This window comes from Natrix helvetica, assembly GCF_964273705.1.
Source record: "Natrix helvetica genome assembly, chromosome: 4".
NCBI classification, from domain to species: Eukaryota; Metazoa; Chordata; class Lepidosauria; order Squamata; family Natricidae; genus Natrix; species Natrix helvetica.
The window spans coordinates 67,629,170-67,656,589 of NC_138550.1; the positions used below are offsets into that span (position 1 = coordinate 67,629,170).

Genomic DNA, 27,420 nt, shown 5'->3' on the forward strand with positions numbered 1-27,420 from the left:
TCTGTAAGAGGTTTACAGAGTCAGCATATTACCCCCAACAATTTGGATCATTTTACTTACCTCAGAAGGATGGAAGGCCAGTCAGGATCAAACTCCTGGCAATTGGCAGAGTTAGCCTGCAACTTCTAACCACTGTGGAATCACAGCTGTGTATTAAGGTGAATGTCCAGGGAACTAGTTTATTTAGGGTGATATATTGACCAATTTGTCTTAGTTTTACCCTCCATGAGATTTTGGGTGTGTGTGTGAGAGAAGTTTCTGAAATAGATGCTGCCTTAAAATAAAACTCTGCAATTTTCCTGAAAGAAAGCAATTTAAAGGTGTTTAAATGTTGCAGATTGTTGAATGGCAGAAGGTTTGAATAATGCAGAGGTGATCAGTGAAAAATCACTTTTTGCAACATGGAAGGACATGGGGACAGGATGCCAAAATATTGGGATATTTACTGGATATTATCAGTTTCCAAGGACAACCAATACATTTTGTATATGCAACTCATTCCAAAGGGATGGTCATAGAGGCTTGATTTATACCACCTAATTGTCACTTGAAAGGGTGCTTCAACCACTTTTGGAAAACAGAACAGAAAATGACAGCTTTTATTTCTCTCCCTCCCATTGTAAATTTGACTTTCAGGCACATTTTCTTAGTGCAGTTTGAAAGTAGTCTTCCTTCTACTGAGTAATCTTGACTATTTATAACAAGGGTGTCAAACTTGGATCTGGCCCCCATTGTTGGCCTTACCTTCATGAGCAGCCACGTGCTGACCCTGTTGGGATCTGAAGGGCAGGGCATTCAGGCTGGTGGAGGTGCATGGAAGCTCTGAAAGGTAAGGCTGACAGCAGGGGAGGGAGATCCACTGTGCTTGCTCGAAGAGCTACCTCAGGGGAACACGGCAAGGCTTGCTTTCCTTTTGGGCCTGGCATGTTTGGCTTTGAGGCTTCCAGCAGTCCGGGTGACTGCTGCCCGCTTACCCTCCCCTCTGCCTACGGTCCCACACCCAGCCCACAATGAGGGGATGCACCATTTCTGGGCCAGTCCGTTCAATGGGTGGGTGGGCAGACGAGCAGGGGGCCTAAGGGAGAGAGTGCTACACTGGGGGTGAAGCCGCTGCTCTGTGACAAGGTGCACACATACAGCCCTGGAACTGCCCCGCTCACCCACCAGGAGCGCCGCTGCCAGGTGCTGGCCCTATTTGGATTTGAAGAGCAGGGCGTTCAGGCCTGTGGAGGCACATGGAAGTTTTGGAGCCCCTTGAGGCCTTCATGATGGATCTGGTTGTCTAAGGCTTTGCTCCCCAGGAAGGGCTCTGTTTTGGAGGGCTGTGTGCCCAGACCGGGTGCTTTCTCTTGGGCCTTGAGGTAGCCAAGAGCTGGTCCTGAAGGCGTCCGAGCCTCACCCTCACCACATACAGTGCGCCAAGGTGGCAGATGCAAGCCAAGAGGGTAGCCTCACTCGGGTGCAGGAATGGTAGCAGCTCTGGGGCCGCCAGCAGGCGAGGAAGAAGGGAACTAATCCGGATCTTTAGAGCAAGGGATGGAGAACCACCACACCCCCACTGAACCTACCTGCAGGCCACCACCCACCAAGAGGCTGCCCAGGTAGCCGCACAGCATCAGCAACAGCTCGTGGATCATGACACCTTGCAGGAACCAGGTCTTTGCAGGTCTTTGCAGGAACTTGAGCAGGTCTTCGCAGGAACCCCAACAATGCCCCCATCCAGAGCCAGTTCCAGGTGCTAGATCGCCACCCTGCAAGGCATGTTGTCTGCCAAGAAGCCCTGCTGAGGCATCTGGACTTCTAGTGATGAGATGGTGTCCTTCAGGCACTTAGGTTGGCTGTATGTTTAGTAGCCCCAGCCCCTCCTGCCAAGTGCCTTGTCAGAGCTGCCTTGGGGTTTTGCCTGCATGGATGTCACTTGCTTGGAGGGGTGGTGGTTAGAGGAGTGGCAAGATGCCAAAATGGCCTCAGGAGATGCCGGCTGAGACAAGGAGTGCTGGGGAGGTGAGGGGCAGGGCCATCCAGTTCGCTGAACTGCGCACAAAGTTAACAACAGGTTTGGTTAAACTGGGCTGAATCAGCTGAATACCACCTCTGGAGCTGCCATAAGGAAGAGCGGGTCACCTATTGTCCAAAGTACTTAAATGCAAGGCAAGAAGAAATTTTCCTAGAAATAAAGACAAATTTCCTGATAATCAGTAGAACATCTTGCCTTCAGAAGTTGTGGGTGCTCTATCACTAAAGGTTTATAAGAAGGAAGAGTAGTTTTTCTGGAATGATAGAGGGTCTCCTGACTAGAAAATTTCCAACATTCCTTCCAACCTGTTCTATTCTATCCTATTCTTCTATTCTATTCTATTCCCACACAACAGAAACTACCTAAAGAGTCACTGGATATGCCCACAGTCATTTGAAACTCAACTGTGAAATGACTTGATTACAATCTTTATCAATAATGTTGATGTTCTTTTGTGCAGATTACCACTCTTTTTCTATATACTTAAATAGTTAATAAAATAATCTGTTTGGTAGGCTAGCTAGTGGATAGATAAAAATGGATTCAATGTGACTAAACAGTACAAATAGAATTTTTGCCTAGTTCACCACATGGTGGCAATATTAACAAAGAAATTTAGTTCTCTTCTGCTCGTTCAGAATTAGGGCAGAACAGTAATATAAAATAGAACAAAAGGACTCTTTGGCAGTGAAACATTTGCAGACTATACAATTTGATACAGTTTGAACAATTAAATCATAAAGGAAGGAAAGAAAAACTGAATTTTGGGACAGAATTTGAGCCTACAAGGAAGAGACTGGAATCATGGAGAATTGCTTTTGGAAAAGGCAAGGTCTGTATGTCCTTCTCTCTTTCTCATTCCTTAGAGTAATGTGTGCTTCAATTCGCTTTTCTGTCCCTGAGGAAAAGAAAAAGGGGTTTCTGGTGGCTAATGTGCTCAAGGAATTGAAACTGAAAACAGGGGAGCTCACCACACGCAAAGCACATTTAGTTGCTGAGGGCACTCAGGAATACTTCCACCTTGATATTCAAAGTGGGAATCTGTTGATTAATGATAAAATAGACAGAGAAGCTTTATGTGGTCAGAATGATCCTTGTGTACTTCTTTCTCAGCTTGTTTTGGAAAACCCCTTAGATATATTTAATATTGAAATCAAGATAGAAGATGTGAATGACAATGCACCCAAATTTTGGAAAAATAATGTGGAGGTAGACATTCTTGAGACTGTTCCTAAAAGTACAATGTTCCCCTTGGAACCTGCCCAAGATGAGGACTTGGGAGAAAATAGCATCCAAAATTATACTCTTAGTCCCAATGAACATTTTCACCTGGAAGTACATAAGAATGAAGACGGGAATAACAATATATACCTTGTTTTGAAGAAAACATTAGATAGGGAGAGGATGTCATACCTTGAATTGATTCTAATGGCTATTGATGGAGGAGTTCCAAAGAAAAGCGGCACAATTCAAATTAATATTAATGTTCTGGATAGTAATGATAACTTTCCTCTGTTTAGTAAGTCTGAATATAAGGCAAGAATAAAGGAGAATCTCCCTAAGGGCACTCTTGTGATTAAGGTGGAAGCTACAGATCTGGATTTGGGTTCAAATGCACAAATCCTCTACTCGTTTCATCAGGTGCCTGAAAGAATAAACAAATTGTTTTATTTAAATGAAATTACTGGTGAAATAACTGTTTGGGGAGAGATTGATTATGAAAAAGAAAAGAGCTACAGCATGAGTATCAGAGCAACAGATGGAGGTGGTCTTTCAGGGCACTGCAAGATACTGATAGAGGTTGAAGATGAGAATGACAATCCCCCAGAAGTGTCCATTATATCTCTGATCAGCACTTTAAAGGAAGACTCTCCCCCGGACACAATGGTGGCTGTCTTCAGTGTGAGAGACCAAGACTCTGGAGACAACAGCAAAACGGTCTGCTCTGTGCAGATGAATGTCCCTTTTGTGCTGAAAGCCACCACAAACAACTTTTATCAGCTTGTGCTCCAAAGTCCCCTAGACAGAGAGACAGTCACTGAATACAACATCACCATCATTGCCATTGATTGGGGAGCTCCTAGGCTCACTTCAACAAGATTGATTAATGTTCAGATCTCCGATGTCAATGATAACTCTCCCCTTTTTGAAAAGTCTTCCTATGACATGCAAATCAGGGAGAATAATATTCCAGGCTTGCTGATTGGCTCAGTCCATGCTCTGGATCTAGACACAAGGCTGAATGCTAAAGTGAATTACTTAGTTCTTCCTGGGAAGGGTGATGGCATGGTGACTTCTTACATCTCAATCAACTCTGAAACTGGAAACATGTATGCCCTCCGATCCCTGGACTATGAGCAGATAAGAGGCTTCAGAGTTACTGTGAGGGCATCTGATGGTGGTTCTCCTTCCCTGAGCTCAGAAGTGATTGTCCGAATCCACATCATAGATGAGAATGACAACGCTCCCTTCTTCCTGTATCCCCTCCAGAACAACACATCCCCATGCAATGAGCTACTTCCCAAGACAGCCGAGGCCGGTTATCTGGTCACCAAGGTGGTTGCAGTGGATGCAGATTCTGGCCAAAACTCTTGGCTTTCCTATGAATTGCTGAAGGCCACAGACCCAGCCCTTTTCACCATAGGAGCGCAGAATGGGGAAGTGAAAACCAGGAGAGTCCTGAATGAGCGAGACACAAGTAAGCAGAGGCTGGTGATACTGGTCAGAGACAATGGCCTTCCTCCACAGACCAGCACAACGTTGCTTAATGTTCTTCTTGTGGATGGCTTTTCGGATCCCTTCCTGAGGAGGGTGGATGTCAGTGTGGAAGAACCGGGAGAAGATAAAACCTTGACCAAGTATCTGGTGATCTGCTTGGCTGCAGTCTCCTTTGTGTTCCTAGTCTGCATTGTTGTGTTTATTGTGGTCAAAATCTTCAAGAAGGATCCCCAAAGCCACTTTCCTACTACTCATCCTCACTTCCCAACTGCCAGTTCTGATACTCCAGAGAATTGTGCTGATTCACAGAATGGGTCGCTTTCCAGGACTTACCGTTATGATGTTTGTTTGACTGGTGGATCCTTAAGTAGCGAGTTCCGATTTCTCAGGCCTCTCTTTCCGGTCTTTTCGGTGGGAGATGTTAAAGCCCCAGGGAACAGTAGTATTTCTGCAGGCATCCAAGATATTTCTGAGCAAGTTGCAGTTAATGGCGCAAAGAAAGAGGTGAGGAAAACATGCAATTAATCTAGTGTCTTTCTATTTATTTCCACTTTTTGTGTTTTTGTTCTTTTGATTATTCCTGAGCAACTTTGTTGTTATTTGTTGAAGAACCATAGGTGGGCTTTAAGATTTGTTTAGAGCAGAGATCACCATTCATTCCATAATTTTTGCATTGTTTTAAAAATCTCTGTTTTTTTATTATCTTTTCCAGTATGACTTTTTGCAACATGGAAAAATGTGGGGACAAAATGCCAACATACTGGGATATTTAGTGGATGGTTGCAAACATGGCTTCCAGGCATATTTTCCTAGTGCAGTAGGAAAGTAGTCTTTTTCCTCCCCCTCCTCCTTCCACCCATCCCAATTTCCTTAGGTACAAACTTGTATCATACAACGCAAAGGTACTAAGGTATTTTAACCATAATAGTAAAGAAAGTGTAAAGGCTTTTGTCAACATAAGAATGGAATTTTTTTGTTTTAAATCTGTTTGCAAGTGCTGCATATAGATGCTTTTTCATGCTTTAACAAACTAATGCACAGTTTTCACTCAAGGCACAGATTACCAGGCTTACATTAGTCTTCTTTGGACAGATAATGCATAGACTATTTGGAAAGATGGAACAAAAGAGAAGATGTGGTTGCACACCTAGAAAAGAATGTAACAAACAATTGCTTTTCTGAGACAGTAAGGTAGAAAGGTGATCTTGGGCTAGTCTCTCTCTCACACATCTCTGATGTGTCTCTTGTGAAAAAGTTCACATGAAAAGTGCAGGGACTTGCATAGGCAGTTGACAGAAGCCAAAAACTGATCAAAGACACTCCCCCCCCACTCTCTCTCTCTCTCCCTCCCTTCCCCCCCTCCAATTTCAATTTGTATGTGATTCAATGTATTTTTGTAAAGAAGACAATGTCATAACATATTGTATAAAGCAAGCTATCACTTTACAGAGGTGCAAGTAAAAGTTACATAAACTCTACTGGAGTTTGTATTAAATAACCCCAGAAAAGTAGGTTCATTCACATTATGGTTATTTTTAAATGAATTTTTATTTTTAAAGCAAACATACATAAAAAAAAACATAAAACATAAAAACATCTTCCAGTTACATCCAGCTTGTTGGTTGGTTACAGAACTTTTGTGCATCCTCTCCATATTCCTCACTTACAATTTATATAAAATCTCATATTATCAATCTAATATACATGTATACATTATTATCATTGTCAATCATTTATTTGACTATAACTATTATTCCTTCATTTTATACACGATATTCTAAATTTTGAATTAATTTATACTATAACAATTCATTACATCCTCCTAAATCATCCAATAGCAGTACATCTCTACATTATATTCTGTGTCAGTTCCATTATCCTTGTATTGTAAAATTCTCTATCATATTTCATTTCCATGTTTTTTGTCTAACCATTGATAGAATAAATCCCATATCTTATAAAATTGTTTATCTTCTTGTTCTCTAATTTCAAATGCCAATTTGCTCATTTCGGCACATTCCATTATTTACTTCCTCTTACGTTGGTATTTTCTCATTTTTCCAATTTTTAGCAAATACGATTCTAGCCGCTGTTAACACATTTGCAATCAAATATTTCAATTCTCTACTATATGTTTCCGGTAAAATCCCCAATAAAAATATCTCTGGTTTACAGTCTATATGTTTTTCTATCATTTCTTCCAACCATGTGTGGATTTTAGTCCAGTATTTTTTAGCTTCTGCACACATCCACCACATATGGTAATATGAACCCAGTATCTGATGACATTTCCAACATTTTTTGGATTTATTCTTATACATTCTTGCTATTCTCATTGGGGTAAGTGCCACCTGTAAAACTTCTTATACAAATTTTCTTTATATGCTGTTGACATTGTCATTTTGTAATTTTGAGATCACAATTTTGCCATTTCTCTAAATCAAGCCCATGTCCGAAATTTTTCCTCTAAGCAATCATTGTTTCTTTAACTTGCTCTTCTTCTAGCTTAACTTCTAATAAATATCTGTACAGTTTTTTAATTGCCTTTTCATCAGTACCTGTCAAGGTTTTATCTAAATCAGTCAATTTGTCATAAAAGCCTTCTATCTTAAGATCTTTATCATATCTAGAATGTATTTGCACATATGAAAACCAATTCATCCTTATACCTTGTTTTTCCAGTTCTTGTATGAATTTAAATTCACCCTTTGCATTTAATATTGCACCATATCTAACTGTTTGTTCCTTTTTATATGTTATTGGATATGAAAATGCTTCAATAGTTGATAACCAGGCTGGAATTTTTAAATAATGATACCTTTTAATCTTCTCCCAGTTTAATAACAAAGCCTCATGTATATAATGTCTTCTAAAATACCCCTGTGTTTTAGTTCCCTTGTACCATAAGAAAGCATGCCATCCCAACAACAAATCACATCCTTCTAATGTCAATAATCTAGAATTTTTTAGCATTATCCATTCCTTAACCCACATCAAGCTTGTTGCCTGATAGTATAACTTCCAGTTAGGCAGACCAAATCCTCCTCTTGTTCTAGCATCTTGCAACAGTTTTAATTTTATTCTGGCTTTCTTTCCCTGCCAAATATATCTCAACACTATTTTATTTAAATCTTCAAAATAATCTTTCCCTAATCTAATTGGAATTGCCTGGAACAAGTATAAAATCCTAGGTAATATATTCATCTTAATTGTTGATATTCTCCCTATTAGTGATAGTTGTAAATTTTCCCATTTTGCCAGGTCTGTCCCATCTGTTGGTTGAGTTTATGATAATTATTCTCTTTAAGTGTACTGCATCTTGCTGTCAAGTACTGTATATACCCAAATACTTAACCTTATTCGTGATCTGTATCTTCAAAGCTTCCGTCAATTCTTCCTTTTGTCTTACTAACATATTCATTGTCAAAATCTTCGTTTTATCTTTATTTATTTTCAGGCCTGCTACTTTTCCATATTCCTCTATCTTTTCTATCAATTTAAGTGCTGTTTCTAATGGGTCCTCTAAGATGAAAACCAGATCATCTGTGAATGCTTGCAGTTTATATTCTTCCTTTTTATTTTTTATTCCTTTTATATCGTTTTCTTCTCTAATATTTCTATTTAAGACTTCTAATGTTAACACAAACAACAGAGGTGACAGTGGGCAACATTGTCTTGTCCCTTTCCTTATATCAATATAATCTGTCAGTTCCTCATTTATCATTACCTTTGCTGTTTGTTTATGATATATAGCTTCTATGGCTTGAATGAATTTCTTATCAAAGCCCATCTGCTCCAACTGTAATAACATACATTGCCAATTCATATTGTCAAAGGCTTTCTGTGCATCTAAAAATAGCAAGGCCATTTGTTTTTCAGGATGTGCCTCATAGTATTCCAAAGTGTCCAGAATTATTCTCATGTTATTTTTAATTTGTCTCTTTGGCAGAAACCCATTTTGATCAGGATGAATAAAGTTATTTAAATATCTTTTAAGTCTTTCTGCCAATATTGAAGCAAAGATTTTATAGCCTGAATTTAGCTGGGAGATAGGTCTATAGTTCTTAATTTGTTGTGGGTCAGCATCCTCCTTTAGCACAAGTGTAATATATGCTTCTGACCACAATTTGGGTATCCTCATCTTTAACATGACTTCATTCATAACTTCTAACAATGGAAGATTCAACAATTCCTGTAATGTCTTATAAAATTCCAGTGGCAGTCCATCCGGACCTGGAACCTTTCCATTATATTGTTTTTTAAGTGCTTCAGTTAATTCCATCATCGTTATATTCCCTCCTAGCATCATTTCAGTTTCTTTAAATATCTGGGGTAGATTTGCTTTCTGCAGGTCTTGTATAATTTTTTTCTTCTCTCTATTTCCATAGCAAATTTGCCCTTGATCGTCTATTAGTTGCATTATTTTTCTTGATTCTCTCTTTTTTCAGTTTATACGCTAACCATCTACCTGGTTTGTTTGCATCTTCAAAGTAGTTCTGTTTAGCACCTCTAGGTTTTTGTGCTAGTTCCTCCTTTTCCATTAGCCCCATTTTATGTTTAATTGTGTCCATTTTTATTGAATGTCCTTTTTTGTGGAAGTTTCTGTAACTTTTTTTCAAGTTTCTTGTAATCATCCTCTAATGTTTTAGAAGCTTGTCTTTTCTTAGTATTTCTTTTCCTTCTATAGTCCTTTATCAAGCCTCTTGGTAGGCCTTCATTGTATTCCAAAGATTCAGCATTGATGTGTCCTCTTTTCTGTTTTCTTTTTAAAAAGAAAGCCAATTCTTCCTCCATTTTCTGTACAAAGTCCTTTTCTTTTAATATGGTATTGTTTAAAGTCCATCTAGATCTTCTCCTTTGTCCTTTCCATTTAATTGTCATTGGATTGTGGTATGCCCAAGTACTTGTTTCTATATCAATTTCCTGTATGTTAAAAATCAATTCTGTTGACATCCATATCGTATCTATTGTAGACCATGATGAGTGCCTATTTTAGTAAAAAGTATATTGTCTATTTTTAGCGTTTCTTTCTCTCCATGCATCTTTTAAATCTATTTCATCTATCATTTTAAAAAAGGATTTTGGAAGAGTCTTTCTACTTTGTTTTATTGTTTTTTGTGTTTTATAGTCCAATTTCTCATCTACTATTCCATTAAAATCTCCCATCATGCAAATATTAACATAGTCCAATCCAGTGATGTGCAGTGAGGTTTGTGGCTGGTGAGGCTGGTGACGTCATCAGGAAGGCGGGGAATGGGACCATGTGTGCAGGAGGCTGAGGCAGCCTCAGCCTCCTGCACACGTGGTCCCATTCCCCGCCTTCCTGAGTCAACATGAAGGGGACCATGGAGCGCGCTCCGTGGTCCCGCAGCTCACGCTCTGCAGTCCCCTTCATGTTAACTCAGGAAGGCGGAGAATGGGACCATGTGTTCAGGAGGCTGAGCCTCCTGCACACGTGGTCCCATTCCCCGCCTTCCTGAGTCAACATGAAGGGGACCGTGGAGCGTGAGCCGGCGGAGCACGCTCCGCTGTCCCCTTCATGTTGACTCAGGAAGGCAGGGAATCAGACCATGTGTGCCTTTTCCCTTTTTTTTTCTTTTCATGATAAGAGCGGTGAGGCTCTGCCTCCCCTGCCGCCCCTGACCATATGTCCCTGGTCCAATCCAATTATTTTCATGTGTAATTTTCTATAAAATTCTTCTTGATTGTCATTTGGAGCATAAATTGCTATTAAAAGTATTTTCATATTGTTGTCCATAATTTCCACCATCAAGATTCTTCCATCATCATCTGTATAAATTTGTTCCACTGGAATTATGTCTTTAATACATAAAACCACTCCTCTTTTCTTACATCATGTCAACACAGTAAATATTTTCCCTAGTTTTGGCTGTATCAATATTTGTTCATGTTGCTTTTTAATATGTACTTCTTGTAGGCAGATGATATCAAATTTTAATTTCTCTAATTTATGAAATGTTTTCCTTCTTTTAATAGCTGAATGAGTCCATTTATATTAATTGTAATCAATTTTTTCTCTTCCATATTTATACATTATAAGAACCCTGTTTGGTTGCTGTAACAAACCAGACAGTTATAGAAGTACAAAACCGACACAACAATTCATTTGCAACAATTCACCAGTGACCATTGTATCATCTGCAAACTTCAGAACTTTAACAGAGGGTTCCCTTAAGGTGCAGTCATTGATATAGAGAGAACAGAGCAACGGAGAGAGCAGTCATGAAGCTTAAATATTAATATTGAAAGCACATCTTGACATTTGAAACATGTATTCAAAAATATGTATCATAAATACATATTTACAGGGAATAATAAAGAAGTGGCTTCTGATCTAGGCACATGATCACTGTCAGATGCCCTCGGTTCTGTCTCTCCCTCTGACGCAGAGCCCTCGTCTGAGCCTTTCCCAATCTCCAGGACTGGCTCATGCTCCTCCCCAACTTCCTCACTGTCCAACTCTGCTGCCAGCTCCGCTGGCCACTGGTGGGCCACAACATTGGGCATGGCTAATCTAGTGAAGAGAAGGACCATGAAACACATGATAGTATAGCCAGTTGGACAAATAGGTTTAAAAACAGCTTTTACCCATGGGCTGTCAGACTCCTAAAACAACTACAATCACTCAATACATACATGGAAACATATGACTGGTTTCTCCCTAATTACTTGTATAAGGACCGTTTTCTATATTATTCATGTTATCTTGTATTTTTGATATAGATTTCACCAACAGAGGCTAAATCAATTTCATTGTACAATGACAATAAAGGTTGTTGCTGTTGTTGTTGTTGTTGTTGTTGTTGTTGTTGTTGTTATTATTATTATTATCCATTAAACATGAAACTCAGTCAACTGAACATTCAAAAATGCATCACAAATACCATTGACTGGTGCTAATGGTTGACACGGGTTGCTGCCAGCATTCTAGGTATCAACCAAGTACCTTCTTAAAATATACAATGTTCAGAGTAGCACAGTTTTTTGCAGTTCCACTGGTGTTATTGCAGGAAGCTGCAATTTGTTGATATATATTATAAAATTCTTGGACATGGTACCAAGTGCCCTGATGACAATGGGTATCACTGTTACATGTTTCATCCATAATCGGGTAGTTTCGATTGCCAAGTTGTGGTATTTCATGATTTCTTCCAGTTCTTTTTCTTCGACTCTGGCATCTCCTGTGTTAGGGATGTAACCCGAGGCTTGGCTTGGCAATGTATATAAGCTATGATTGTAAAAAAATGTATCTGTTACTTTAAATGCTAGAGAGATGTAATTGGCTCGTTACCTCAAGCAGCCATAAGAGGGAGCCAGAATGACTGTTAACTCTGTTTTTTTAGACGCTGATTGGTGTATTGTAAGGTACTGTGGTTTACTACTGTTAGCTGTTTTTGTGTGCTAGACTGACTATTTGATAACTGAATGACTGAACCGTGTATGACTTGGACTGTTAACTGGACTCTGAATACTTCTATATTTCCACATGGTAAACTACTATATTTTATACTATTCAGTGTTCCTGTATGCTGGTTTGTGCATGTTCGTTCATACCACTCTCATTACACTTCTCTGCACGCTCGCTCTCCTAACGGGGAAATTACTTACTTAACACTGGTTATGGGGCCCAGAGTGTACTAGACGTAGCTAGCTCTCTATGTAGACGTAGAGAGTTGATGTTGATACGCATTACCGTATACAGATAGCTGTTTAGTTTCTAACTTTTACTATTATGGAGAAGGTGGCACACTGACCGTCAGCAAATCTATCACTGATAACCCGGTTGGATGGAACAAACTATGTTTCCTGGTCTATGAAGTGCAGCCTACTCCTGCGTACTGAGGGATTGTGGGATGCTGTACAGAATCCACCGGATGTGACTTCTTGGAATCCAGATAAGGATGATGCCAAGAAGATAGCAGAGTTTCAAAGATGCAACGAACGAGCATTGTGTATAATTGGTTTAACACTGACTGACCAACAATTAGTTCATATTCGTGGGGAGAATTCTGCAGCAAGATGTTGGGAGAATTTGAAGAAAATATATGTACGTGACACTGTAGGTGCACATATACATCTTACCCGCAAACTGTTTAGGGCACATCTTCTGAAGGGTGGAGATATGTTAGCTCATTTAAACTTTATGAAAGGAGTGTTCCAAGAGCTACATGAAAAGGAACTTATTTTCTCAGAGTTACATCAAGTTTACATCATTCTGTCATCACTGGATGAGAGTTATGATGATTTTGTATCGTCCCTCGAGGTCCTAACCGGAAATGAACTAACATTGTCTGACATAATTGCATGTCTGTTGGAAGAGTCCAGAAGAAAGTTGGAAAGAGAACAACTGAGAGAGAAACCACCACAACATGAAGAGTCACCTTCAACTGCCTATACTGTTTTTCTTGTGGGGCTAAGGGGCATATAGCTAGATTCTGTAAACATGCAAAACAACAGAATACTAGAAAAGCTAAGAAAAATGCTAATGGCAACCTAGGTATGTCTACTTTGACTATCTCTAGAAATTCACCAATAAGCCATGATTCATGGGCTGTTGATAGTGGAGCATCACAGTGCATTACTAGAAATAAGAATTGTTTTATAAAAATGTCTGCCATCAAGCAACATGTATCTTTGGCAAATGGATGGAGGGTGAAAGCATCTGGTGAAGGTATGGCAAGGTGTTCATTTGCAAATGAGCATTTATCCATGTTGTATATACCTAAACTGAAATTTAATTTGTTATCAGTAAGAGCTCTAGTTAAGATTGGCTATGTAGTAACCTTTAGGGGAGATAACTGTATCATAGAAAAGGAAGGTAATAGGGTTACTGCAAAATCAACAAATGGTTTATATATTATATCTGATGACCATACAGCTAACTCAGTGTATGATAATGTGAAGCCACATGATGAATGCATACATCTGCTACATAGGCGTATGGGGCACATTAATTTCAAGATGTTACAAAAAACTGTTAAGTTGTCAGAAGGAGTAAAATGAAAACCTTGCAGTAAATATTTAAATTGTAATGTGTGTAGTCAGGAAAAGAGCAAGGTTACTCCAGCAAACAGATATAATGGGTTTAAAACAAAGGAACCTCTGGAAGTTGTTTTTGCTGATCTAATTGGACCTGTAAAACCCAGTTTGGGAGGTGCCTGTTATGTTTTGAGTATCATGGATCATTACTCAAGATATGATTTCTGCTACTTAATGAAAGACAAGACAGAAACATTTCAACAACTTTTTAATTGTTTGAGATTTGCGGAAAGAAAGATAAAAGCCAAGGTTATTACTGTAGTTACTGATAATGGGACGGAGTTTACCAATTATACGTTCCAAACAATGTTAAAAACAGCTGGTATTGAGCATAAACGTTCTGCTCCTTATAGACCTCAACATAATTCATTTGTAGAACGAAGAGGGGAAACATTACACGCCATGACTAGAACCATGTTATTCGATTTAGGATTGCCTGAAACACTGTGGGGAGAAGCCATGATGTGTGCTAATCATCTACTGAACAATGTTGTAAATGCTTCTACTGGAGAAGTACCATTTACTCGTTGGCATGGTAGGAAACCTGACTTGGAGCTACTTGCAAACATTTGGAGTTCCTGCATGGGTGCATATTCCAGCACAGATCAGATTGAAGGGACAACATAGAGCTAGGAAATTATTTTTCGTAGGTTATAACTCAAACCATAGATCTTATAGGTTCTGGGGAAAAGGGACAATTAAGATCTATCACAGTGCTAAGGCAAAGTTTCTAGAGCATGTTGGTTGGGATAAACTGGAATTTAACAATGACGTAGTTATTGAAACCAAGGTATTTCCTAGTGCAGTGATGGCGAACCTATGTCACGCGTGCCACAGCTGGCATGCGGAGCCATTTGTCAGGGCACGGGGCGCTGCCCTGTCAGCTGGCCAGCGCGCATGTGTGCGCTGGCCAGCTGAGTTCCGCCTTTTTAAAAGCCATTTTTCGCCCTCCCCAGGCTCCAGAGGCTTTATAGGAGCCTGGGGAGGGCGAAAACAGATTCCCCCCCCCCCAGAAGCCCTCCGGACAGTCCCTGAAGCCTTCGGAGCGCTCAAAACGATCCTCCGAGCAAACCGGAAGTGACTTCCGGTTTGCTCTGAGAATTGTTTTGAGTGCTCCGAAGGCGTCAGGGAAGCCTCCGGATGGTCCCTGAAGCCTTCGGAATGCTCAAAACAACCCTCTGAGCAAACTGGAAGTCACTTCCGGTTTGCTCGGACGATCGTTTTGAGCGCTCCGAAGGCTTCAGGGACTGTCCGGAGGCTTCGCTGATGCCTCTGGAGGGCATCCAGGGGGGCAGGGGAGTCTGTTTTCACCCTCCCCAGGCTCCTATAAAGCCTCTGGAGCCTGGGGAGGGTGAAAAAAGCATGTAAAAATGGGAGGGGTAGCTCCTGTAGTGCACGCATGCGCACTGGGGGCCGCGTATTGCATTATGGGTGTGGCACGCCAGCACATGACCCCTCTGCACTCCCCCCACTTAGGGCACGTGAGCCAAAAAAGGTTCGCCATCGCTGTCCTAGTGGTAAAATAGAAAGACCAGCTATAAAAATTAAAAAGGAAGTGCAAAGTCAGGATGAAGTGCAAAGTCAGGAGGAGTTAGAAGAATGGGAACAGATGCAACAAGAGAATCCAATAGTGAGCCCTGAGTTGCCTAGGCGTTCTACCCATGTAACAAGACCACCAGACAGATATCAAGCTAGTATAGCGTGTCAAGTAGATAATGTTCCTGCAACATATCATGAACTATCAATGTATCCTAAAGAGGAGCAAATAGTTTGGAAAGCAGCAATGAATAGGGAACTGAAATCTTTACAAGATCTGGAGGTATAAGAGAATGTGAGATTACCACCAGGTGAAAATTTAATAGGGTGTAAATGGATTTACAAGATTAAAACAAGTGTAGATGGGACTGTTACCCATAAAGCTAGATTAGTAGCACAAGGTTTCAACCAGTCGGCAAATGATTATGATGAAGTATTTGCACCTAGTTTAAAAGCCATAACATTACGTGCATCATTAGTTTGGGCAGCTAAGCATGGATAATGTAGTAAATCATTTAGATGTTGAGACAACATATCTCCATGCACCGTTGCAACACACTATTTATTTAAAGGGTTAAACACTGATAGCAACACTGATTGTTGGAAGTTAAAAAAGAGCCTTTATGGTTTAAAACAGTCAGGCTACGAGTGGAATCAATGCATAGTGAAGGAATTAGCAAGGATTGGGTTTAAAGCTGGAATGGCTGATCCTTGTTTATTTAAGCAAGAAAGTGATGGTATGATTTCATTATTGTTATTATTTACAGACAATATAGCGTTGATTACTAAAATAGAGCAAAAGGCTATTGAGATTATTACACTATTAAAAAAGTGGTTTAAAATAAAACACCTTGGTGAAATAAAGAAATATCTTGGTTTAAAGATAGATAAGACTAGGGGAGGATATAAAATATCACAGACTGAGAAGATCAATCAGTTACTCAGTAATTTCAAAATGAGTCAAGAATTTAGCAATGATGATATCAAAAGCCCAGTTTTTGATAAGAGTATTTATCAATCCCTAATTGGTAGTTTATCTTAGCAATTGGTCTAGGCCAGATATTGCATATAGTGTTAATCAATTGGCCAGGTTTAATGCCAAACCTACTGAATGGAATTGGCAAGCTGCTAAACGTGTATTGAGATATCTAAAACAGACAATACACTATACATTATACTTAGAGCCCACGGATGAACTGATATTAACTGCAATACCTGATGTAGATTTACGTGTAGACACGTCAGTTTTTGCAACTGACGTGTCTACACGTAAATCTACATCAGGTATTGCAATATTCTCGGGAAAGGCATTAATTGGATGGCGGTCTATTCGTCAAAAGCATTTAAGTTTATCAACAATGGAGGCTGAATTTTCATGTTTATCTTTGTTATGTACCGATTTAATTTGTTACAAGCAACTCCTGATAGATATGGGAATTAATGTACGTGAGCCTATTGTTGTATACGAAGATAACCAAGCAGCAATCCAGATGGCATCAAATATTGCTGTAAAGACAAGGACAAAGCATACTGACTTAAGATATATGAATGTACGGCAAAGTAGTAAAATGATTACACTAGAATATTGTATGTCTGAAGAAAACATTGCTGATCATTTTACCAGAGCTCAAGGTACGATCAAACATAAACAATGTTGTGATGTTTATGGATTGAGAATGCGAAGTTGTGTGTAAATACATTGACAACCCAAGAGGGGAGAATGTTAGGGATGTAACCCTAGGCTTGGCTTGGCAATGTATATAAGCTATGATTGTAACAAAATGTATCTGTTATTTTAAATGCTAGAGAGCTGTAATTGGCTTGTTACCTCAAGCAGCCGTAAGAGGGAGCCAGAATGACTGTTAGCTCTCTGTTTTTTTAGACGCTGATCGGTGTATTGTGAGATACTGTGGTTTGCTACTGTTAGCTGTTTTTGTGTGCTAGAATGACTATATGATTAATGAATGAATGAACTATGTATGACTTGGACTTGGTCCCTTTGGGGAGAGGGGGCGGTATAAAAATCAAAAATAAAGGTAAAGGTAAAGGTTAACTGGACTCTGAATACCTCTATATTTCCACATGGTAAACTACTATATTTTATACTATTCAGTGTCCCTGTATGCTGGTTTGTGCATATTCGTTCATACCACTCTCATTACGCTTCTCAGCACACTCACTCTCCTAACGGGGAGCTTATTTACTTAACATCCTGGTACCGCAATGTCAATAAATTGTACGTTTCGGCCCATATTACAACTGTGATATCTGGTGTGTTGTGTTCCAAATGATGATCCGTCTGTATTCAAAAGTCCCACAAGATCTGCACCTTCTCATTTTCGGTAACTTTTTCTACTTTGTGCTCCCATGATTTTTTGGATACAGGTAAGTTGCATTTTTTACATAATGACCAGTGGATTAATTTAGCAACTCCGTCGTGTCTAGCTTTGTAATCAGTTTGTGCAATTTTGCTGCATTCACATATTAAATGTGAAACAGTTTCAACTTTGTTGTTGCAAAGTCAGCAGTTTGGATTGTCAGTGGATTTTTGTACCTTCGCTTTCATGGCATTAGCTTGTAGGGCTTGTTCTTGAGCAGCGAGTATTAAACCTTCCATTTCTTTCTTGACGGTTCCCATCTTAAGTTACGTCCTTGTCAATTGTCATTACATTTTCCTTCAACGTTTTTCAAGAGCTGTCCATGCAAAGCTTTGGTTTTCCATCTATTTAATCTGTCATCCAGCTGTTTTTCCTTATATTCTGCCTTTGTTTCTGTTGTTTTTATACTGTTTTCCGTTTTCACAGCTTGTAGCAATTGTTATGTACTTTGGTTCACATAATCATTCAAACTTCATTTCTTCTTCTTCTACAGTTTGATGGATTTGCAATAGCCCCTTGCCCCCTATTTTTCTTGGCAGGTACAACCTATCAATGTCACTGAAGATGTAAAATGTGATACATATTCAAAAGTTTGTGCATTTTCTGGTCCAAGTTTTCCAGTTCAGCCAAAGTCCGGTTGATGATTCCAGTTGAGTAGTGTATCACTGGAACTGCCCATGTATTAATGGCTTTAATTATGTTTCCAGCATTCAACTTTGATTTTAATATTTTGCAGACCCTCCTTTTGCATTGACTCTTTGACTTTTCTATTCAAGACGTTATCTGCTTCCAATATGCCTAGGTATTTGTAACCATCATCCTTTGCTAATGTTTTCACTATGCTTCCATTTCCCAGATCTATTCCTTCTATTTTTTTCACTTTTCCCTGCTGCATGGATAATATAACACATTTTTCAATTCCAAAGTTCATTTTGATGTCACTGCTGAACAGTTGAACTGTGTTGAGTATTGATTTAAATTCAGTGGGGCTTTTTGCATACAATTTTAAGTCATCCATGTATAGTAGATAGTTTATCTTGCCATGTTGGTTTGAGATTTGGTATCCCAGTTTTGTGTTTCGCTGTTGGAACTCAGAATGGGGAGGTGAAAACCATGAGGCTGGTGAACATCCGAGACGGTTTCAAACACACTCTTATTGTGGCAGTTAGGGATAATGGGCATCTTCCTCAGTCTGCCTCTGCAACCCTAAGAATTCTTCTAGTGGGCAGCTTCTCTGATCCTTACATGAAAATTATGGAAAATCCAAAGGGTGAAGTCCTGCAGAAGGGAGTTCATACTCTAACACTGTATTTGATTATCTGCTTGGTTGCCATTTCATCCATTTTTCTGCTTTCTGTCACTGTGTTTATTGTAACAAAGTTTCAGAAGTGAAGGAAGTTCATAGAAAGTTATCATTCTGCATCATATTTCCCTGGGGGACCAAATTTGCAAGACAAGCATGTGGATCCTAATACTAGGACATCTTCCCAGGCCTACAGCTATGAAGTGTGATTAGCTAATGGGTCTCTGAACAGTGAGTTTAAATTCCTTAGGCCTTTCTTTCCTGTTTTTATTATGGAGCATCAAAAAACTCTATTGAATCCACAGATTTTTAATGATTGCCATGATCTTCCTAATCAATCGGAGGAAAAAGATCACATATCCCAGGTGAGAATAATTATTAATATAATTAAGTTATAAATCTATATAATTTGAATGACTCAGAAATAATTAATTTTTCAAAATGAAGGGTTGTCTATTAGCACTTATATACAGCTTCACAGTGTTTTACATCTTTCTGTAAGAGGTTTACAGAGTCAGCATATTACCCCCAACAATTTGGATCATTTTACTTACCTCAGAAGGATGGAAGGCCAGTCAGGATCAAACTCCTGGCAATTGGCAGAGTTAGCCTGCAACTTCTAACCACTGTGGAATCACAGCTGTGTATTAGGGTCAGCTGTAAGAGGGTCTGTGGTAAGGGGTGGGTCTGGACTCTGTCTTTTTGGCATTGGAAGGGAGGACCTTCTTCTTATCATTTTCTATTAATATGGGGTCCAGGGCCTCCCCAAAAAGATTGGGACCCATATAGGGGGCCGCCGCCAGACCCCACTTAGCCTTATTGTCCATCTGCCAATTGTGGAGCCACAACAGGTGACGGGAGGTGACACAAGTGGCCAGGGCACTGGAGGTGAAGCGTCTAGGGTTGCGTCGGCCGAAAATTCAGAGGCAGCTATGATTTTAGTTATATCTTGATGGAGATGCTCGTCCTGGATTGGGATGCGCTCCTGAAGTTTGTGAAGCCACATGGCGGTGGTACGATTAAAATAGGAGGTGGCAGCTGCCGATTTAACCACCCAGGCTGATGCATTAAAGTTCTTCCTCAAAGTAAGCTCCGCCCTCTTATCCTCTGGCTTCATTTTGTCCGCTGCATCCCCAGAGACCACAGGAGAGGAGGAGACCAAAGTGGCTATGGGGGTGTCTATATTGGGTAGCTGTAATGCCTTAGCAAAGGTTTGCTCCACGTTATAAAAACGACGGTCATTGCTACCTGGATTGGTGAAATTTGAAGGGCAAGCCCACTGATTTTTGACTACCTCTAAGAATAAAGGTGGAGCAGGGATCTCCGCCTTGTTAGTAGCTGTGTTGGAAAACATAGCCATGTCAGGATCCCTGGGTGGGGGAACTGTGGTATCCCCAGTACCAATCTTTGTGGTCTTCCGTGCCTTGTGCAGCAGAGGCTTAAACATGGCTGGGGGAAGCAAGGATGAGGATGTGGGGGAATCCAGGGGAGCGGAATCCTCGTCCTCCAAAAACCCCATGTCGTTATAATTGTCCTCCCCCCGGGTAGAGGCTTTGCTCACTACAGATGGGGAAGAGGCCCTTAGAAAGGTGGCGTCCAAGGGATCTACTGGAATGAGAAGCCCTGTCCCTCTGTGCTATGCCACATGTGATGGCAGCCGAAATGAGCCTCTTAATGCTCTCGGGTAAGAGTTCCAAATCCTCGAGATCATCCTGGAGTGGGCCAGGATTCTGTGGGGCCAACCTGGCAGGGGGTGGAAAAGATCTAGAGGAACCTTCCAAGGGATCAGCTTCCCCCCCCCCCAAGAGGAGTAAGCGAGGCTGGTGGAGAAGGAGACCTGGATTGCCTGAAACCCCTTGTAGATTCCGGGGATACTGAGGGTGAAGATGGGCTGAACCCCATGGGAGAAGATCCAGACTGAACCGAAGGAGGCCTTACTGGGGATCTAGATCTAGGCCTAGGTTTGGGCCCTTGAGCCTGCTTCTCTGCTCTGGCCAGCACTTTATCCAAGGCTCTCTGCCTCCTCTGCTCATCTCTGGTGGCCGCTCTAGAAGAACATTGGGAGGCCTTGGGGTTATATGTGGTAGCCCTGGTTCTGGGCCTGTCCATCTGTGCTTCTCCACCCTCCATAGGGGCACCCTCTGGAGCCTGAGGAAGGCCTGCCTCCGGAACAGTCGCCATTGCCCCACTCACGTGCCTTCTGTAAACTGCTGGGCTCTTGGAGATGTTCCTTGACTGCTGTCTCCCCTTTGGTGTGAGGCGCTGCAGTCAAAAGCTTCTCAGGAGGCTGTTCACGGCCCCGCGCACGTGGCACGAATCAAAATGGCCGCTGCAACAAAAAAATGGCCGCAATTGATTAACGAGGTCCTCGAGGATCGCTCCTCGGCTCTAATTAGCAGCAGCGGCTTGTCCCAAGCGCCGCGGCTCAAATTAAAGCACCACAGCTTTTTGCAGCTCCGCGGAGGCCCCTGCTTGTTTTATGAGGCTCCACGCGTGTCAGTCACTCATGCGCTCCTCTCAATCGCTGGGAACAGTGCGGTTTGAAGTTAATTGCTGCCGCTGAGTCGGGCAGCAAAGCGGAGCTCTTCACGCGCTTCTCAGGCGCCAGAAAGGTTAGCGGGCTCCCAAGGCTGCAACAGTTTGAGGCCGACACCCCCGCACACCCGGGGACCGGTTTGGACTCCTTGGCCCACGGGGGGAAAGGAGAGGATTGCCCCACAGGGCCCTCCCCCAACTGCTTAGACAGGAAGACTGTCTCTGGGCCACAGCCTATAATTTGGAATTTAGTGTATCCAATTAAAATCAAATCAAATTTTCTTTTTTTTTCCACAAAAAAAACATTCTTCATTACATCTTCCAGAAAGCATGTCGATTGGTTACAAATAAATTTCGTGCATTACTACCACAATCATTCTTTATACTTCATTCATATTGGATTATATATTTTAAATGAAAAATCTTTATATACCATCAATGTACCATCACTCTCATTTAACTATATTTGTTTAAACGTGCTTTTATCTAGAATCATTTGTATTTAAGGACACAACCACATACTGGCATTCGTTAGCTATTTCTATAAATTTCAGGCTTATATCCAATTGCTTTCACCAATGCCAACCCATGTAAAATCATTAAACATTATCCATTAACATTTCGTTATTATTGTAGTTATCTAACATCTTTATAATAAATCTAGACAAAAATTTATTACTAGAATTTATAAGTACCCAGGAAAGATTACATCTTTATAACAAAATCTAAACAAATATAATTAATGAATCTTTTCCCCAGGTCCCATATTATAGGTTATATCTAAATTGTAGTAAAATTTATAGGTACCCAGAAAAAATTACATCTTCATAACAAAATCCAAACTAAAAAGTATTAATAAAATTGATAAGTCTTTTTCCCAGGTCCCAATTTGCAGTTTATATCCAAATTGTTTTCACTAATTAGAGTTGTTATTTCACTATTATTATCATAATGAATTATCTGTTAATGAATAAACATTTTAAAAAGAACAAGAACATTCTATAAGCATCTTCAAAATCCTACTTATTAATCACCAAAGATTAACTAAGTTTTTAATTATCTGCATTCATTGTCAACCTGTGTCTATCCAGTAACAAAACACTCTTATCTCTTTAACCAGTCGTTGCGTCAATTCTCTTATTAATTTCTTTATAGAGTTCTTAAAGACTTCTCTCCACACTTTTTTGCTCAAAAAATCTCTCAAGGAGTCTCGTTGCCCTTCAACTGGAATTGACATTAACATATCTTTGATTATCAGACGTCTTTCCAAAGCTGCTTCTCCTCCTAGTTCCATCATCAAATCCAGAGGAATAGAGCTCCAAATAATCAAATTCACTTTTCCATATCTTTCCATTTTCACTCATAGGTGCTTCATTAGTAAGTTCATCTATTATCTTGCCTTTATCTTCTATATCTTCTATATCTTTATTCTCTTCTTTAGTTTTGGGAGCTCCAATCTCTTCCACTTTTTCTGCGCATAGCAATCATTTATCCAGCTTCTTTCCAAATCTCTTGAATCCTTCCAATATATTTTGAAGTCCATCCCAAACATCTTGTGAGCTTGGGGTTTTCTCATCTGTATATGGATACATATTTCCAAAAGGAGAAAAAAAGATCTAAACTCTACTGCCACTCTCGCCTTCAATATCTCTTTAATGTATAAAAATGCCTTTATTTTGGATTTACTTAAGCACAAGTTTCTTCTAGTTTTTTCAGAAGAGGGGGGTTCTATCTTTTCTTTGCCTTTCCTTGCCCAAAATATTTCTCACAGACACTGTAGAGAGACAGTCCATGTCCTTGAGTTTCCATAAACAAGCTGCAAACCCTCCAACTTCAGTAAAATCAAAAAAAGTAAGACAAGGTATACATTGTTTCAGAAGAAGAAAAAAAACCAAGTTCTGGCTTCCGAGTGGCAGATTCAACTTTTTCTTATTTGTTTCAGGCTTAAAGAACAAAACAAAAATCTCTAAAGTGTCTTTAATAGAATTTAATAAACAGTAGGAGGAAGAGTTGTTAAGATTAAAAAAAGGATTTTAGTTCAGCCAAAAAATAAAGTAACAAGAAGTAGAAAAAAAATCAATTCCTTCACTTGAGAGGAGAAACAGGAAGCAAACAATCACTTCAATCCACAAAACGTTGTTATATAGAAAAAGAAGAAAAACTTTCTAAGGCAGTCCAATTAAGATAAATTTCGCCGCTTTGTTCTTAGCTTAAAGGACTAATTTATCTTAAAAAAAAGTTTTTTCCCTTGGGCAGTCATTCTCAAAGAAAAAAAAATCTCACCCGATCGACTCACTTTCATTTTCACTGCCTTTCCTCCGGAGCCGTATCCGACTTTGTCAGCCTGGGGGCTGTCTATTTACCGCCGATTTGGAGAGCTTCCCTTGGGTCAAACAGGGACTTTGCGATATCCCTGTGACCACCAAGGATTTGTCTCCCTTTCACCGTCTCTTCAGGACGGCTTAGGTCCATACGGACCGTTACAGCGGCAAAAGAATCAATGGCGGTCTTGGACTATCGAGACCGCACATTGTGTCGTCGCGACGCCTGGCTCACCCTCTCAAAATCAAATCAAATTTTCAATCTACCTTAAAAACTATTATTCCTACCAGAAGTAGAACTACACAGTGCTAGGACCAAAAGACTGAGAGGAAACTGGGGGCTACTGGGAAGGAAGGAGCATTTAACAATTTTCTCTCAGTCTATGGACCAATCAGGCTGTGTTAAAACCCTCATGTGACCCCTCCCTCGAATTCCCTGGAAAATATCAGTATTTTGGAGCAGTACTAGTAGATTGTTAAGGTTGGGAACAATTTATTATAATTTAGAAAATTGAAAATACTGAACAATATTTTAAACCTCTCTTTGTTTCGTCTTCTGGTTGGGCTGAAGTTAAATGTGCCAATAGGTTAGAGAGAGAGAGAGAGAGAGAGAGAGAGGGAGGGAGGGAGGGAGGGAGGGAGGGGGAGGGAGGGGGAGGGAGGGAGGGAGGGAGGGAGAGAAAGAGAGAAAGAGAGAAAGGGAATCCATATACACAGTTTAAACCTGGTGTTTTTGGACTCATTATGCTAGGCAAGGCATCTTATAGCATGTCATAATATTGCAATATAATACACTAAAACTAGCTATGCAAATATAATTCAGTACTGAAAATGTATAATGCTTCCTTTTACAATTTACAGGGCAAAGTTCCTCTGTCTGAAGATCCTGCTGCTAAATCTGGAGGACCAAGTTGTACTGTAAATCAAGCAATAGGTGCAAATATGAACTCTGGTCAAAGTGACTGGCTTTCCTATCACTAGATGACAATTACCAACTCCAGCCAACATTCTGTCTCTTTCAGAAGATACATGCAAGAAATGTCTAGCCTGAAAAGAATGGATCCTCTGTATAAAAGAACATCAGAGACAAACTTTGAAAACGCTTTTAAACAAGCCAGATTGAAAATAACAAGAATACCCTTATGCTGTTCCAATCACTTTGACTGTATTTGTGTGGAGTGATATAGAAAGTGATTATACGCATACATTTTACCTAATATGTAATTAATTTGTTATTTTTGCTTTGTAGAATTTTACAATAGGCTACTGCTTTTTTTGACTTAGGAGACCCAGCTGCATGTTTATCATGATAATTCTTCTTTGATTTATGAGATTATGCTGCTCTCCATAAAACATTTTAAATAGTTATATTAATTCTTTGGACATTTTATTCATTTAAATAATAAAATGCACCTACTTAAATTTCTAATAACAAAGTGATTAAGTGCTTAGTTAGAAAAAAAGAGAACTATGATCCTAATGATGGTGCACATCATATCCTCTGTGGATCTAAGTCCTCAGTTACATCATTATCTGAGGTTATGCTTGAAATAGTGATTTTCACAATGCCCAAACACTACATGCGCATGTCTACATGCAAAATGGAATTTCAGGAATAAACAATTATTCTGGATTTCTATCACAGTTTACAGTATTATATACTGTACATTCATATACACACACAAATACATACATGCATACATACATACATAATATACTGCAAGGTAACTAATTCTCCTTTGGAAAAAGTAGAATGAACTATGCACAATTTGAAAAGAGCACTGTGCCCTCAGTATAATTATAGTCAAGAGGACCACATAAGCTCCCTCAGTCAGGGGTGAAATTTGACTGGTTCAGACTGGTTCGGGTGAACTGGTAGGGATGATTTGAATTGGTTCGCTGAACCGGTAAAAACCACCCATGATTGGTCCACCTACGCCCGCCCACTTGCTGCTCACCCCTTCTGGATGCTCCTCCCGCCCGCCCACCCCCACCCTATGTATGTTCCCTTCACCAAGCAGCCCAGCTAATTGCCTCACCGACGCCTGCTCAGCTCAGTGCCTTGCTCAGTTGCCTCACTGATGTTTGCTCAGCACCTCGCTCAGTCATCTTGCCAAGGCATGCTCAAAGGTAAGCAGTGCCAGTTGCAGCCTACCATGCCCCCCCCATCCCTGGCCTCATGTAGTTCGCAAAGCCACTGCCACTGGGGATCGGTTGCAGCAGCCTAGCATGCTGTGGCCACCTGTCCACAGCTGGGTCAGGGAATGCACCATTCCCTACCTCTGGCGTTGCCCCAGAGCTGCTGCCCGCTCACCACCCGCTCACTACCCACCTTGGGCGGGGCGGGGAATGTGCCATTTCTGGCTCTGACCTTGACCCGGAACCGCCGCCCACTCGCTGCCTGCCTCGCTCACCTACCTTTGCGCCTTAGTGGGGAGGACACCGTGAGGCTCATCCTCGTTTCGCACTGAGAAGCATCCAGCCTCCAGCAGTCGTTTTCGGCTGCCTTCTGAGCAGCTATGCTGTAATGCCATCCCTCTGGCTGCTTCCGTTCTCCTGGTCAGGTCTGGCTGCAAGTGGCACTGGCAGGCAATTGGGTGCATGTGTGCAGCTGCCACCCTTTTCAGGTTGAATGCTAGAAAACATGGCCAGCTGAACCTGTCTGTCTCTTCTATGGGCATGGCTTGGTGGATTGCTGTGAGTGACGTCAAGTTGTCCATGCCCACTCAGTCACATGGCACCCCTACCAAGCCATGCCCACCAAGCCACGCCCACAGAACCAGTAAGGGGGGGAATTGAATTTCACCACTGCCCTCAGTCTTTTGCTGCCCTTTAAGATCTATTCATTTATGGTGATCAGAAATATTCCAAGAGTAACTAAATGAATTTTAACACAAATATTGACAGTACATTCTATAGCAAAAAAAAGAGTAATCAAATAGTAAATCCAGAAGAAAGTGCTTCTTAAGGACTACTTTTTAAAAAATCCTATGTTTTAATATAATTTTCTAGTTTTGTGCTTACATAGCTGAATGAGATGTCTGTACATTTTTGCTAGTAGTATTGTGTTAAAAAAAATCACAAAAATCACAATTGTAAAGAGATTTGTATCTGTGGATGAAAAAGAGTAGCAAGTAGTATTATATTGATGTAGCAGATTAGGTAGTGAAGGATGCAATGTGGAAACAACTGGAATCAGCAAGAAAATATATCAATGCTTTAAAGGATGTAGAATATAGTACCCCCATTTTGATATATGCACTGTATCCCTGTAAAGGTGAAATAAAAATACCATATGATATTGTAAGCCAATTTTAATATTGTATTTGTATGCTCAAAATTAATAAAATTGGTTTGTAAATTATTTAAATGGAATTAATATGTGAAATCAAATCTTGACATTGAAACTATCATCACCATCATGATGTCAATACTACAGAAAGGAACAAGATAGCTTTCTTCCAGCTTGCCTTCCAGCAACCAACATTCAGAACATGCTACCTGTGATTCAATGATTCTGGGATTCAAAGTGTATTCTCAGGCAGGAACACC

At 40.4% G+C, this 27,420-nt stretch overlaps 2 protein-coding genes across 2 annotated transcripts in view; both read left to right on the forward strand.

Moving 5' to 3' along the window:
* Window positions 1-27,203, forward strand: part of LOC309391637 (uncharacterized protein) — a 105,362-nt gene extending 78,159 nt beyond the window's left edge. The window contains exon 4 of the mRNA XM_081952305.1: window positions 24,730-27,203. Coding sequence (XP_081808431.1) covers window positions 24,730-24,849 — 120 coding nt within the window. The 3' untranslated portion in view covers window positions 24,850-27,203. The remainder of the gene's footprint in view (window positions 1-24,729) is intronic.
* LOC309390756 (protocadherin beta-16-like) lies at window positions 2,688-5,260 on the forward strand (the record flags this gene model as incomplete). The annotated part of the gene is made up of 1 exon (XM_081950460.1): window positions 2,688-5,260. Exon 1 carries the CDS (start codon window positions 2,822-2,824, stop codon window positions 5,258-5,260), a length of 2,439 nt encoding a protein of 812 aa, XP_081806586.1. The 5' UTR covers window positions 2,688-2,821.
* Window positions 27,204-27,420: the final 217 nt, after the last annotated feature.